The 15,534-nt window shown below is 42.7% G+C and overlaps 1 protein-coding gene across 1 annotated transcript in view; it reads left to right on the forward strand.

Annotated features, from left to right (window-relative positions):
* The window catches only part of Efcab2 (EF-hand calcium binding domain 2), a 72,066-nt gene that overhangs the window by 42,150 nt on the left and 14,382 nt on the right, over positions 1 to 15,534 (forward strand). Inside the window, exon 3 of the mRNA XM_051147981.1 lies at positions 5,576 to 5,648. Coding sequence (XP_051003938.1) covers positions 5,576 to 5,648 — 73 coding nt within the window. The remainder of the gene's footprint in view (positions 1 to 5,575; positions 5,649 to 15,534) is intronic.

Consider the following 15,534-nt stretch of genomic DNA (forward strand, 5'->3'; position numbering starts at 1 on the left):
GAAGAAATAGCATTGCAGCAATTACAAGCCAGAAACCCTTTGCTGTTTTCCTTTAAAGGCTCTTCAGTTGATTAGAAAGGCCTTAGAGGGCTGTTTGGAACAGAGTAGTTCTGAGCACTAGAGAATTTGCCCTTGTTTTAGATTTTTTTTATTATTTAGCTTCAAAATAATGTGGATCTATGAAAAAATGCCATACTAGGGGAAAAAGGCAGGGTCCTTGTTTTGTTCTTTACTCTCCTATAAAACAGTACCCAGCATAGCAATCTTCAGTAAATGTTTGTTAAATGAGTGGTATCCATTTTCCAAAATTCTGCTTTGTTCTAGAAATTTCCAAATTGTGTTACGCTAACTAATACTTTGTGTAAGAGTACTTGTATTACAGAAGGGTAAAAGGGTTTGTCACCTTTTGGCCCTTCGAATTGCATCAGATGTTCTTAATCTGTTTTCATTGGGGTGTTTTTGACCTTGACTGCCCTTAATGGATGATTTACACTCTAGTTCAATGGCACTGGTGCCACCTTGTGTCGGCAATATGATACTACATCCATTGCATGTCAGCGTGTCAAGAGCCCATCCAATGCCTCTGTTGGGTTGCTCATTCTTTGTCTAAGTGACATTGCTGTCTGTATGGTATAAATGCAGAAAGGAATTTTGTTTAAAAGGCTTTGGAGCTAAGGTGGGTAAGATGACACACACCTGTAATCCTAGCACTCTGGGAGGCAGAGGCAGGTGGCTCTCTGAATTTGAGGCTAGCCTGGTCTACAAAGTCCAGGACAGCCTAGGAAACTCTGTCTTAACAAACAAACAAACAAACAAACAAACAAACAAACAAGGCTTTGGAGCTGGTTTGCATTTATCAATATAAGGCATCTCTGTACTTTGATAAGATAAATGAAAGTTTCCATATTTTAAGACATTTATATAAAATGGTTGTTGTTTCATCAGTTTATTAAAAATCCCATAAAAGAGATTTATAGAGAAGAAAATAATATTTCAAAAGAAAACTTTAAAAAATTTAAACAAGAGTTAAATTGATTTCTGCTTAATTGCATGGTAGAGTACTAAGTGATTTGGTCCTTACTGCTGTAGTGAGTGGAGGAGATGAACTTGTACACAGACAGCTGTCTGAAGTGGCAGTGGCCCACAGTATCATGACTGGTATGTGGAAGCTGGTTCAGATGAGTGTCTGAAACCATTGTTAAAAACTAGTTGATATTAAAAATTACTTAGCCGGACGGTGGTCGTGCACGCCTTTAATAATCCCAGGACTTGGGAGGCAGAGGCAGAGGCAGGTGGATCTCCGTGAGTTCGAGGCCAGTCTGGACTAGAGTGAGTTCCAGGACAGCCAGAGCTATTACACAGAGAAACCCTGTCCTACCCCCCGCAAAAGAATTACTTAAGCTCAGTTTCATTACACACACACATGTATTTTTAAAAGATGCAGCTGTGTAGATGGTTCAGCTGGTAAGAGCTCTCTAGCGGAGGACCTGACCTTGGATCCCAGAACTCATATTGGATAGCCCACAACCACCTGAACTCCAGTTCCAGCCGATCGGAGCCCCTTTTCTGGACTTCTTATGTACCCACAGGCATGTGGCATACATAAAGACACACTGTCATGCACAGATACACATAAAAATAAATAAATATTTAAAAACCCAAACAAGCCAGGCATGGTGGTGTGTACTTTTCATCCCAGTACTCGGGAGGCAGAGGCAGGTGGATCTCTGTCTATAGAGCAAGTCCAGGACAGCCAGGGCTACATGGAGAAACTCTTTCTCAAAACAAACAGACAAACAAACAAACAAACAAACAAACTCACTCCCCAAACAGAGGTGCCTGTTTCTAAAGCATTTGTTGTTTATTACTTTTTGGCATAAGGCCTTACTATCTAATCCTGGCTGACTTGAAACTTGCTGTTTTAACTAGTGTGGCCTTGAACTCATGATAATCCTCCTGCCTCCCCAGTGTTGGAATTACAGATGTATGCTACCATGCCTAGTTTAAGAAGTTTTAAATGTTGGATGGGCATGGTGGTGCAAGTTTATCATCCTAGCACACAGGAAGCTGAGATAGGAGGATTGCTTCGAGCTCAGGGTTAGCTTAAAAAGACTGTTTCAAAATACACATATATTTTAAAAGCGCCTTAATAATTTTAGTGATAGTAAAACATTTCACTACACCAGTGAGATGGCTAAGAAGAAAAGTGCTTGCATGAGGCCCTGGATTTGGACCCTTAGCACCAAATATAAAGTACATGGCAGTAAGTGTTACAGTTCCAGTACTGGGGAGGCAGAGGCAAGAAACTCTCTGGAGCTCCTGGCTAGCCAGGCTAGTGAATTGGTGAGCTCTGGTTCAGTGAGAGACCCTGTTTCAAAAACTATGCTAGAGAGCTGTTGAGGAAGATATCTTGCATAGACCTCTGGCCTCTACGTATATGTGCACACACATAGTTTTATGTTATTATTATTTTGTTTTTTTGAGACAAGGTCTCATTAAGTAGCCTTGGCTATCCTAAAACTTGATATGTGGACCAGGCTGGCTTGACTCTGTGGTAATCTTATGGCTCGGCCTGCTGAGTGCTGATATTACAGGTATAGGCCACTAGGCCCAGCTCATTAAAACTAGGTTTAATTAGCTAGGTGTAGTGGTGCACACCTTTATTCCTAGCACTTTGGAGGCAGAGTCAGGCAGATCTCTGTGAGTTCAAGGCTAGCCTGGTCTACATAATAAACTCCAGAAAAGTGATTTTCCCTTGTCCAGAAGCTATTACTTTTGAATAGTTTCTTGGCTAGGAGTGCACCTTGTGCCCACTTTCCCTCGTTTGTATTGGGATTTTCATCAGGCTTGAGTTTGGACAAGTCTTAGAAATGCTGTCACAGTCTCTGTGAATTCATATATGTACCTTCCCTGTTGTGGCAGAAAAACTGCCCACCATCTCTTGTTCTTCGAATTTCCCCCCTCCTCTTCCACATAGATTCCTGAGCCTTGATGGAGAGTGTGATGAAGACGTCCCATGTAGGGCTGAGCGCTTCCAACTCTCTCATTCTCTGCATGATGTCTTGCTGTGTGTCTCTGTGTTAATTACCATGTACTGCAAGAAGCTTCTCTGCTGAAGGCTGAACAATAATTCCCTGACTTGTGGTAGTGTGTATAGAATCTTCTAGCATTATAAACACTAGCCAGTAGGGTGAATCGTCCAGTTGAGTACCACTTTTATTTCCATGTTCTAATGATATAAGTTTGTGATATCTTCAGCAATAGGGTCATACCATCAAGGTGGAAATAGCCTGTGGTGTTTGAAGAGCCTATGGGATCCCTTTGGCCAGTGACTCAAAAAGATGTAACCCGTTCTTGTTACTGGAGCTTTATTTGGTAACATATAATGTCTACTTGTGGTTGTCTCCCCCATAATATAGTGACTCCATTTATAGTTTTTTAAAAAATACATGTATATATTTTAGGAAGCTTCTACAGTGGTAGATTTTCATGTAGCTTTTCAAAAAGCTTTCTTATGTTGGCTTTCTTATCTCATATTTTTCATTTTCTAGTTCCTGACTCATACCTTTTCTTTTTATTATTTCTGAACTTTTTCCTGGTTGTTGACATTTTCATTTTGCATTTCCTGAAATTGCATTTTCATCTTTTTTTGAGACAGGATCTCATGTAGCCTAGGCTGGCTTTCAACTTGCTATGTAGGAGAGAGGTTGAGCTTCCAATTCTCTTGCCTCCATCTCCCAAATGCTGGGACTGCAAGTGTGTACTGCCACATCTGGCATTTTTCATCTCCTTTGATGTTTTTCTACATTTCTCTTTCAAATTTCTTCCTTCCTAAGCCTCCTACTCTTTCAGTGCAAAGGCCTGGTCATTTTCTTGCCTGTGTTCTTCTCTGTCTCCCATCCTGTGGAGCATCACTGCTCCTAAGGCTGCAGCATCAGCAGCCTGATTTCCTCATAACGGCCAGTATCCCAGCTCCTCTAGAAGCCATCTGGAGCTCTGCAGTGCCCACCTGGTCCCTTCTGCTGTGTTCCCATGTTCTTGGCACCAGTGCTGAGTGAGAGTGGCTTAGAGGATCGCTTAGTCTGCTGTGTATCCAGCCTTGTGTTTTATTCAGGCCACGGAAAACAGGGGAAGCTCTGAGTCACCGGGGCGTCTGCTGTGTTTGCCCTTTCCTCCCACCTCACGGGCTCAGGGACTTTCCATCCCTGCTGGTGTTCAGGACTGAACCCAGGGTCTCACACATGGAGAGCTCTTGGAATGGATTCATCTCACTTCATCACCATCTAAAGAAATGTTTTTTAAAATTGGCATTTAGAAGCCACTTTCCTGTCCCTTCCTCATTTTCTCTCTCTCTCTTTTTTTTCATTTTCTTAGGCACCATTTGCATTGCCTTCACGGGATTGCCACTGAAGGGAACTCCTCATGAATTGCTTTCTCTGGCCGCGTGTCCATCTACCATTTAGTGGGGACATTCTTCTCATCTTCAGAGAGCCAGACACTCTACTTCTCAAGAGACAAGCCCAGTGCTCAACCAGAGTCAGTTAGAAACCCAGCTCTTACCACAGGAGAGGCAGCAGTTCACATTGTTGCCTTCATTGATATATCTAGAGGGAGAAAAAAGGGACTCCATCTTTCCATATGTCTTTCTTTGATCTTCAAGGAGGAATAGACTCACGGCCGGCCTCATTTCCACTTTCACCCCATGAAACACTGCTGTAAATCGATCAGGTGCTCCAAATTTCAAGTCCAGTGGGTATGGACCAAAGCTAGTGTTTTGCAAAGTCTGGTCCCGCCCTGCAGTGTCTTACAACTTTTATGATTTGAGCACCGCTGTGGAGATTCCTGTCTGCACGGACCTTATGAGGGTGGTCTCTGGGTCTCATGACCACCAAAGGGATGTTTCTACCGCAGTTTCAGTGTATTTACAGAAGCAGATGTTGCGAGTAGCCATAGGGACATTCTTTCTTCAGTAAACGTGGTCAACTATTTCTACAGACAGCTTTAGGTCTTTTTCTGTTTTTTTTTTTTTTTTTTAAGATAAAAGGATGGGATTCAACTAAAACAAGCAGGAGCACAACAAGCGGAGTGCAGTAAAATTTAACCCAGTGTGTGTCTACGTAGTCCTGAGCCCTCAGGCAGAACTTAGGAGGCTACCACAGCACAAGACTGTGTGTAGTTAGCTTGTGCTGGGTTCATATTAGCATACTAAATGTTAGCATATATTCTTTTTCCTTCTCCACTAGCATTAAACAACAGTTAATATTAGCCATCAGTGATGGACGTTCCTTCTTCCTCCCCTCATCTCATCCTGGTTCCTTCGCTGGAGCTTTGACATTCTGAACTTGTCAGGGCTTGCATTTGCTAGTCAGTGAAAACCTTGCTTTGTCTTGGTTCACTTGTGTGTCTTTTTCTTTTCCCAGGAAGTTTCTCACGTAATTGTGAGCCAATAGTTGAGTGAAGTGGTTTGCTATGTTACCTGTGACCTAAAATAATTTAGATAATTATTTGATAATTTATGTTACAGTGCTTTTCCAGAATTTATATTCTAAGACTTTTCACAACTTTCTTTTTCTAGAGAAATTGGGACGATCATCAGGTCATTAGGGTGCTGCCCTACTGAAGGGGAACTGCATGATTTCATTGCAGAGGTAGGTCTGGAGCTGAGGAAGCCACACTCAGCTGACTATAGAACTTGTAATTAAAAAAAAAAATTCACCTAAAACTACAAATTCCATAAACTACTGAGGGTGCTGTTTGAGTGTAGGATAGCTCTGTACATAAGTCAACCAGTGGAGCCTGGAAGCATTTTGAGCAAGTCTTCAAGAAATGGCTATGAGGAAATGACAATGTGTTGGTACATAGTCTTTAAATTAGTTGAAGATAGGCCAGTGACAGCAAGGGAGGCCGACCATATGGACAAAGACCAATAGCAGATGGATTTCGTAAGAATATTGGTTCACAGGGCATGCAGAGAGGATGCAATTTTTATTTATTTGAGGAAATAAACATGTTTCAGAACACATATAATAATAATAATAATAATGATGATGATGATGATGATGATGATGATGATAAATATAATAAAATAAGTACATTAACCGGTCTAAAATTTAAAGATTATAAACCCCAGCCATTTTAGTTTAAAAGTCTTGGTTGGCTTTCTTTTGTAATTATAGATTAGATTCCTTGAAATGGGTAAGCATTACTCACTGAAGGAGACTGCTGGTCCTGCTTTCCTCAACCCTAGGGGATGAAGAGCGAAGACCTGGTTGGCTGTTTTGGGTTGCTTTCTTTATAAGGCAGGGAAGGGAGACTGAACAATAGGAGAATCATTGACAAGTTAACATCAAGTTACTCCAGGCAAGATTTTTGCCAAAGATTAAAACAGAAGGACTAGCTTTCCTGGGGAATTTCTGTTTGACAGTGTTTAACTTTATCATGGGTGATTCCATTTTGTTTTTTAGTCTATTTGGGACGTAGTGTCTTAATCCAAAACAACAGTCTTGTAATTATTTTTGCAGTGTAAGCTGAGGCCAGGAGAAAGAAAGCAGTGGATGATTGGCCCATGCTTAGGGAGCTTCATACTCCACTTTGCTTCCCAGAAAGATCTCTGCTTGAATGTTAAGTGAAATTTAGTTCAACAATGAGAGACCTTCAGGAGGAAAAGCTACCTAGGCCACCAGCTGGAGATACATCTGACAAAGTTGCTTTTCTTTGCTTGGGGGAAGTAGCGGGGGGGGGGGGGGGGGGGGGTGGTGATGGTTGGAAGATTCACAAGGGATGAGAAAGAAAAGCAAAGAAGTAGAATCTGACCCGTCTCCTTACTCCGTGTAGTTGGTAGAGCCCTTGTTTATTCAATGCTATGTTGAAAAGAAGGAATTTGGGATTTCAGGCTGATGCAGATAGACTTGAAATAGTAAAATTGATGCTACAGAGGATTTGCTAGTAAGCTTGATTAGGAAATATTAAGTTACACGAGGTAGAATTTAGCTAAAGGAGAGCCTCCAATATGACTGGAGGATAAATAGTGTCCTCACCAGCCTTGTCAGACACTGTAGGAATGAAAAACTTGCACCATAATTTATGTTTAGGGATGCTAAGAAAGTTTCTCCAATGTTTATTTACTAAGATTGATATTCAATTAGGCTCCATTCCCATAGCCAAAGGAGAAAATGGACTTATAACTGGCTATTAGGCTCATCCCATATCAAAGAATATACTTCTAAGGGGCAGTTCAAGGAGGTAGTGCAGGGTCACAACCACCCTGCCATTAAGTCTCTGCGTTCTTATCAGGAAAAGCACAGTTCTACCTGATGGACAAGAGGAACCCGGGTAGCACCTATTGGGGGCGGGGGGAAGCCACCACTGGTGTACTTAAGAAATAATAAGAAACAATTCAGGAAATATCTTTTCTGTGTAAATCTCCCATCTGTGTAAGTGGCCAGACTTGCAGTCTTTGGTCTCTGTTTAAATTGTTCAAAGTGGAACCTGGGGCCTGAAAGAGGATATGTGAGGTGCAGGATATGTGAGGTGCAGAAGCCAAGCTGTGTGTAAATTAGTCAAATCTTCTGTTCAAGACCAGCTCCCCTTTGGGCATTAGCCAGAGCTGGATGCATGCTATATTAAAGAGCTTTTTCCATTATTAATTTCTAAGTATGCGAAATGATTTCTCACTGGGAAGGCATATTAATTCTAGAACAGGACAAGCCACTTAATTTTTGTTGAGTATCAATTTTTCCATAATAATGCCTATTTCAGAGCTTACCTCAAAGATACATTCAATAATGTATTACAAACCATTTTAAAACGGAAAACCACTGAAAAGGTCAAGTAGTTTAAAATTAGGAGGACTGTTGCTTAGATACCAGCACCTTGGCAACTCTTACTTGTTTTCATATGGCTATGACCACAGTACTGACTAAGGCAACTTGAGGGACCAAAGACTTGTGGTGATGGTCTTATAGCAGTGGTTCTCCACCTTCCTGATGCTTTGACCTGTTAATATGGTTCTTCATGTTGTGGTGAGCCCAACCATAAAATTATCCTCACTGCTACTTCATAACTGGACTTTTGCTACTGTTATGCATTGTAATGTTAAATATGTTTGGAGCTAGAGGTTTGCCAAAGGGGTTGCAACCCACAAGTTGAGAACCACTGTTTTAGAAAGTTCCTGCAGCCAGGAAGGCATACATGGTAGAGCCTCGCAGTTCATGGTATAGCAGGGAAGCTGGAAGCAGGGGTGGGTATAACCTTCAAAGGATCACTTCTAGCCACTTACTTCTACTAGCCTTCACTCTAAAAATTCCATGGTCTTCTCCAAATAGTGCCACCATTTAGGGAACAGACATTGAAAACATGAGCCTGTGAATATATCAGACACAAACCATAGCAGTAACATCAATTTTTTCATTACTATTTTAAGATATCCAGTAAGAAATTCTAAGAATACATTGTTTTACTTTGAAATCTTAAAAGTTATTTTGAATAAAGATTAGGAGAAAGGCTTGTTTTCTGTGCACCCACTTAATTCCCTGTTCCCTTGCAAAAGAAAAAAAAAGATGTTCTAGTTTCTGATGACTGCTTTAAAACATTTATTCACAGAGCTGGAACTAGTGCAGGGTCTGGGAAAGGCAAAGAGGCACTGTGAGGAAAATAGAAATTTAATTGCAGCACAGGTAGAGGCAGGCGGATCTCTGAGTTTGAGGCCAGCCTGGTCTACAGAGTGAGTTCCAGGACAGCCAGCACTACACAGAGAAACCGTGCCTCTAGAAAATCAAAACCCGAAAACAAACAAAAGAGAATCTGTGGTTTTTTTCTTTTCTTTTCTTTTCTTTTTTTTTGAGACAGGGTTTCTCTATGTTATCTTGGCTGTCCTGAACTCACTTTGTAGACCAGGCTGGCCTCGAACGCAAAGCAATCCACCTGCCTCTGCCTCCCAAATGCTGGGATTAAAGGCATGCGCCACCATGCCCGGCTGCTTTTACGTTTTTTTTTTTTTTGGTTGTGTGTGTTCAATAAATAGAATAGGAGTGAGGCTGAAGATCAGGAAAGGAGAATGTATGTTTTAATATGTATCAGGAATCTGAAAAAAACAAAAACAAACCATGCCTAGATCATCAAAACACCACAAATCCCATTTATTTATATAAACACACTATATATTATGAATACATATATATACACACACACACACAAACACATATATGATCATTCTGTAAAAACATTGAAACTTTTATCCGGAATTGAATTCTCTAGCTATCCAGCTAGAGGCAGCTTAGGGCAGACACATTTCTAAGCTTAAAAATTCTCAGCTCTTTGCTTCCTGAAGATCAGAAATCTCTTGAAATAGATCAGTTTTTAAATTCCTCAACATTTATTCATCTGTTTAATATTCTAAAATTAGCAACTTGCTCCATGTAATCCCTGCCTGTATAAGACGTTATAAAAGCCAGCAGCTGTGAAAGGAAGGGCCAGTGCAGATCTTATTGCACACAGGTTACTCAACAGCCCTGCCTTTGATCTTAAGTCAGAGCTATCTAGGATCGTCAGTGTGTGGGAGCTGGGAGGAGAGAAAGACTATTTAAAGGTCTGGGTCCTTTGAAATTAAAACTGGCAGCGAATTACAGAGAATTTAAACCAATTATACAGGAAAGATAAAGATGTCTTTTAAAAAAAAAAAACCTGTGTTGATAGGATTATTGATTTAGGCTTCAGAATTTAGATAGGACTATGTTTTATTGGGGGGGGGGCATCTTCAGCCTCCTCCTCCGCCACACTTTGCTGTGTGAGTGGTAAGCTGTGTCTGTATTGGCCCCTCTATTTTACTAATGTACTGTGTTCTCGAAAACATATCTTAGGATAACAGAATTTTCAGTATCTATCTATCTGTCTATCTATCTATCTATCTATCTATCTATCTATCTATCTGTCTGTCTATCTATTAGAATGACCTTCAAGCTCTGGTCCAGCTAATCCAACAATGGCTGTCTATGAATGGAAGGTCTAAGAATCCAGTAGTTTTCAGTCCATGAGGCTGGATATCTCACCTGGTCTTCAGTATGTACCAGAATCCTAAAGAAGTGGGCTCTAATGCCAGTGAAGGAGGGGACTTGTCAGTGAGGTCAAGAGCAGGCAGGTAAAGTGGGAGAGCTTCCTTCTTCCATGTCTTTTATGTAGACTGACAGCAGAACATGTGGTCCAGATAAAGGTGGGGTTTCCCACCTCAAAAGATCTAGATTACGGTGTTATCTTCCTACCTCAACGATCTAGATTAGAAGTGGATCTTCCCACTTAAAATGATTTCATTAGGAAAAAATCCCTCACAGGTGTGCCTAGCCATTTGGATTTTAGTTCCAGATGTAGTCAAGTTAACAACCAAGAATAGCACCACACTTTGGTTCTGTTTGACCTTACTGTGAGGCCTTGCAGCTTCTGTGTTAACCAACCTTAGATGATTAGCATTACTTGGGCTTGAGGGAGCTGGCTGGCAGATCAGCCCATAGGAGTTAACCAGCCCTGGTTTGTGTACCCAGTGACCTGGTGCACTCAGGCCTGACGAGACCATCTTGGACCCAAGTGTTGCTTAGGCTGTTTTCACCAGCATGTCCCTGACGCCCTTAGTGGGCAGTGTGTTGATCCTTCCACCATCTTCCAAGGGACATGATCCTCTGGTGGGTTTCCTGCCTTATGCATAATATAACGTCTCCAGTCAGTCGGTGCTAAGGAGAAAAGGGACCTTTATGCTTTGCCTGCTGTTTGGTTATCAGCTATTTATTCCAGGTCCCGAAGAGCCAGGCTGTCAGCAAGTCCTGGTGAGCCCTGTGTCACGGGAAGTGCGTGAAGCAGGTTAGCTTTCCTGGTATTGATCACCATAAGACTTGTCTCCTAGTCATGCCAGCTAGTTGCATTTCTTCCTTCAGAAGGAATTTTCTTTCCTCCACTAGTAAGCCCTGTGCACCCCAGCTAGGTTATGCTGGGGCTTCACTCAGTCTACCTTGTGGGAGAGATGTGGCAGTTCCTGAGGGGTACCTGTTGCCCAAGGTGAGAATCTTTTGTAGCGCGACAGTGCCACCTCCTGTTAGAAAGGGATGGTGCAAGCCTAGAGCCTCCAGGGGATTTGCCAAGCCAGTGTCCTAGAGGGGCCTGCAGCTTGGTTTCTCCATCCAACCTATCAGCATGCCAGGCCTTTGCAGCCAGGCCTCTGACCTTAATCTGTTTTTCCAGAGCATGTAAACACCTCTGGATGTCTTTTACAGTTGCATTCTCTATTTCAGGCATGTCAAAACTAGTGTGTGCACCTCTCCACAGCCTGCTTTCTTGAGGCCTGAGCTATGGATGGTATATAAGTTCCTTTCTTATTGTTGTGACAAGATGCCTGACAAGAACAGCCTGAGGAAGGGCAGAGAGATTCACTCTGACACTCAGTGTGAGTGCACCGTGGCCGGGAGTGAACGGTGGCTGGAACGTGAGACAGCTGGTCGCATTGCACCTGCTATTACAAAACAGTGCCCCTTCTCCCTTTGGTTTAGCCCAGGACCCAGGCCTACAGCATGCTGCTGCCCACACTTAAGGTGGCTCTTCTTTCTTTGATTAACCCTTTCTGGAAACACTCTGATAGATACCCATAGGTGTATTTCTAAGATGATTCTTTGTGTGTGTGTGTGTGTAGCCTTGGCTGTCCTGAACTTGCTTTGTAGACCAGGCTGGCTTTGAACTCACAGCGATCTGCCTGCCTCTGCCTCCCAGGTGCTGGGATTAAAGGCATGTGCCACCATGGCCAGCTCCTAAGATGATTCTTGATGTTTTGGTTATGAGCTGTTGACAGCTGAGCTGGTCTAGCTCCTGTCTTCCAAGGTGATTCTTAATGCAATCAAGGTGACATTGAAGATCAAGCATCAGTGATGGTTTAAAAAATTTAAATATCAGTCAGGAGGCAGTGGCACACGCCTGTAATCCCAGTGCTCAGAAGGCAGAGGCAGGTGGACCTTGTGAGTTTGAGGCCAGCCTGGTCTACAGAGCAAGTCCAGGACAGTTAAGGCTTCACAGAGAAACCCTGTTTTGAAAAAGGAATTAAATATTCTAAAAAACAAAGAAAAGTATGCATTAAAAATCTTACATATCCTGAAGTACTAAAATATTTATTACCCCTCTTTCATGGAATTGTACCACTCCTGTTTAATTGATGTGTAGTGGGGCCTGCCTTTTCCTGCTGGAGACAAGTGCTTCTTTATAGGCTGCCAAAGAGCCATGTAATCTTGACATCTAGCACCCGCTTAACAAGGCCCCCATTTTCCTCATTTTCCCACAGGCTTCAGTACAGCTTACAGCTAATGCTGCTGCTTTGTAGGCTTTGCTCTTCCCTTGTTAGGAAGATTGCACTGGGGTCCTTGCAAGGACGCTCTTCTTCAACAGCATGTTCTCAGTCACCTCTCATAAAATCTTTATCACTAGACTTCCAGAGACAGATGATCCATGTCCACAGCACTGCATCACCGTTTTGACTGACTAAGAAGTCTATCTCACTGCTTGTATAGTGTCACTTCTGATGTCACATGTGGTCCGGTGGATACTCTAAGAAGCTAACACTAAGCCATAGACATTCGAGAGGCGTAGTGGGGGCTGTCAGAGCCAGAGGGGGTGGGAGAGTGCCAGACTACAGTGCAGTTTGACAGACTATAGTGCAGTTTGACAGACTACAGGGCAGGCTTGACAGACTACAGTGCAGGTTTGACAGACTACAGTGCAGGTTTGGCAGACTACAGTGCAGTTTGACAGACTGCAGTGCAGGCTTGACAGACTACAGTGCAGTTTGACAGACTGCAGTGCAGGCTTGACAGACTACAGTGCAGTTTGGCAGACTACAGTGCACAGACTGCAGTGCAGGTTTGGCAGACTACAGTGCACAGACTGCAGTGCAGGTTTGGCAGACTACAGTGCACAGACTACAGTGCAGGTTTGGCAGACTACAGTGCAGGTTTGGCAGACTACAGTGTAGTTTGGCAGACTATAGTGCAGGTTTGGCAGACTACAGTGCAGGTTTGGCAGACTATAGTACAGTTTGGCAGACTACAGTGCAGGTTTAACAGTAGGTAAGAGAGATAGAAGAAAGGAAAGTTATGAAGTTATGACTGCAGATGACAAGCTGTCAGCGCTATGTTGCTCACCCTTGCTGATGTAGTACTTACTTTAATGGCTGTGCTATACCCTTAGTAGCTGGAGCTGTGGCTCAGACATGATGGTTGGGAATGTCATCTGGCAATATTTCTCAGAAGTGGAGTTTAATAGAGGGACATTCCCATAGGAGCCAGTTGTGGTGGTTTGACTGAGAATGACCCTCATAGGCTCATTTACTTAAATGTCTGGTTCCCAGTTGGTGGACTATTTTTATTGGAGAAAGTGTGTCATGGAGGTGTGGAGGTGAGCTTTGAAGCTTCAAAAGCCCTTGCTAGGTCCAGTTTCTCTCTCTGCCTGCAGCTTTGGGGTCAGAGCTGAGCTCTCAATGCTCCAGTCCCATGCTCCTGCCGGCCACTGTGCTCCCGGCCATGACGATCATGAACCTATCCAATGAAACCATAAGCAAGCCTGCAGCTAAATGCTTCCTTCTGTAAGTCACCTTGGTAAAGGTGCCTCCTGGAAGCAACAGAACAGTAACTGGCTCTCTTGCTGTCATCCAGATGAGTTGTGGTGGGACCTGGGTGTTGAATGTGCAGAGCAGTGTGATCAGGAGTTAGCTTAGTTTTTTTTTTTTTGTTTTTTTTTTTTTGTTTTTTTGTTTGGTTTTTTTTTTAGCCTTATGCTCTGGATTTCAGGATTGGTTAGAGTGCAGCTGCTTAGGAATCCACTGAAGGCTATGCTTCTCTCACCAAGGAGAACATTGGAAGAGCAAGCAGAAGCTTCTCAGCCCATGTTAAAGATGGGTCAGTGATGAACTGGGCCAGGCTTGTTCCAGATCTGTTCTTGGGTAAAATGGTGGCATCATGGCAACTGGTTGTAACATTGATGGTCCTTAGTACAGCCGAGTCCTTAGTAAAACCTTCGGTGTGGGTGGTTAGCCTCTGCATGGAGTACACGGCTGTTGTTAGGGTGTTCCTAAGAATTGGTCTTTCCTCCCTTTATATTCCATGTTATTTATCTTTTTATATATATATATAATTTTTTCCCCTTCCAGACAGGGTCTCTCTGTGTTAGTCTTGGCTGTCCTGGACTCGCTTTGTAGACCAGCCTGGCCTCAAACTCCCAGCGATCTGCCTGCCTGTGCCTCCCGAGCGCTGGGATTAAAGGCGTGCGCCACCACGCCCGGCTTCTTATTATTTATCTTTTCTTCCATATTTCACACATCCTTTGATGACTTCTTGAAAAGGAAATAACTTCATTTTTAATTGCTGGGACTAGAATTCAACATTTAGGTATTTAGGTTTTTGTTAAGAATTTTGGGGGCTGGAGAGATGGCTCAGTGGTTAAGAGCACTGCCTGCTCTTCCAAAGGATCCGGGTTCAATTCCCAGCACCCACATGGCAGCTCATAACTGTCTGTAACTCCAAGATCTGACACTCTCACACCAATGCACATAAATTAAAATTAAATACAATATTAAAAAAAAAAAGAATTTTGGGTTAGGCGTGGTGGTGCAGGCCCATAATCTCAACTAATCAGAAAATTGAGGCAGGAGGATTAAAAATCAAGGCTGCATAGATCTCAGGATGAATTTAGGGTCTCAAAAATTATAAAAACTAAAACCAAAAAGGGCTGAGGTATGAAGAACTTGTCTAGTACATCTGCAGCTGTAGGTCTAATCCTCAGCACTACAAAACAAGCAAGCAAGCAAACAAACAGAAGTCAACGTTGCCAGAAAGCAGTCTTTGTCGTTACGCTTCTGGTGATGTTGAGATAGTCTGGATCCATTCTTTGTATGCGACTTTAATTAAACTTTCCTTCTGGAGGACTGCTTTTCTTTTCTTCTGTCTCTAGAGCTTGAAATTTCATAATGGTTTGTATGGGTCTGGACTCATTTTTGTTTGTAGTAGAGACCTGGTGGCCTTCAAGCCAGTGAATTACATCCCTTTGTTCCAGAAAAAGTCCTCACAATTATTTTGTTAATTTCTATCTACTGTTTACCTTCTTGTTTTCTCTTTTAGGATTCCTCAGATCATTTGTGCACTTCCAGTCTGCCCCATCTCTGTCTTCTCCCTGCAGTCTTCTTGAACTTTCTCTTGTAATGTTTTTGCTGTCACTGATTTCCAGGAGCTTGTTTTGTCCTTGGGCTCATGTTCTTCCTCTCCGTCTCCCGCAGTTCTGTTTGCATCATCCTTTTCCTGCATGTGGATCTCTGGGTCTGGTTTGGTTGTTCATTTTGTAAGTAGACTTCTTGGTTTGTTTGTTTGTTTCGAGACAGAGTTTCTCTGTGTTAGCCTTGGCTGTCCTGGACTCACTTTGTAGACCAGGCTGGCCTCAAACTCCCAGCAATCTGCCTGCCTCTGCCTCCTGGGTGCTGGGATTAAAGGCATGTGCTACCACACCCAGCTGTAAGTATTCTTG

This window comes from Acomys russatus, chromosome 6, assembly GCF_903995435.1.
Source record: "Acomys russatus chromosome 6, mAcoRus1.1, whole genome shotgun sequence".
NCBI lineage: Eukaryota > Metazoa > Chordata > Mammalia > Rodentia > Muridae > Acomys > Acomys russatus.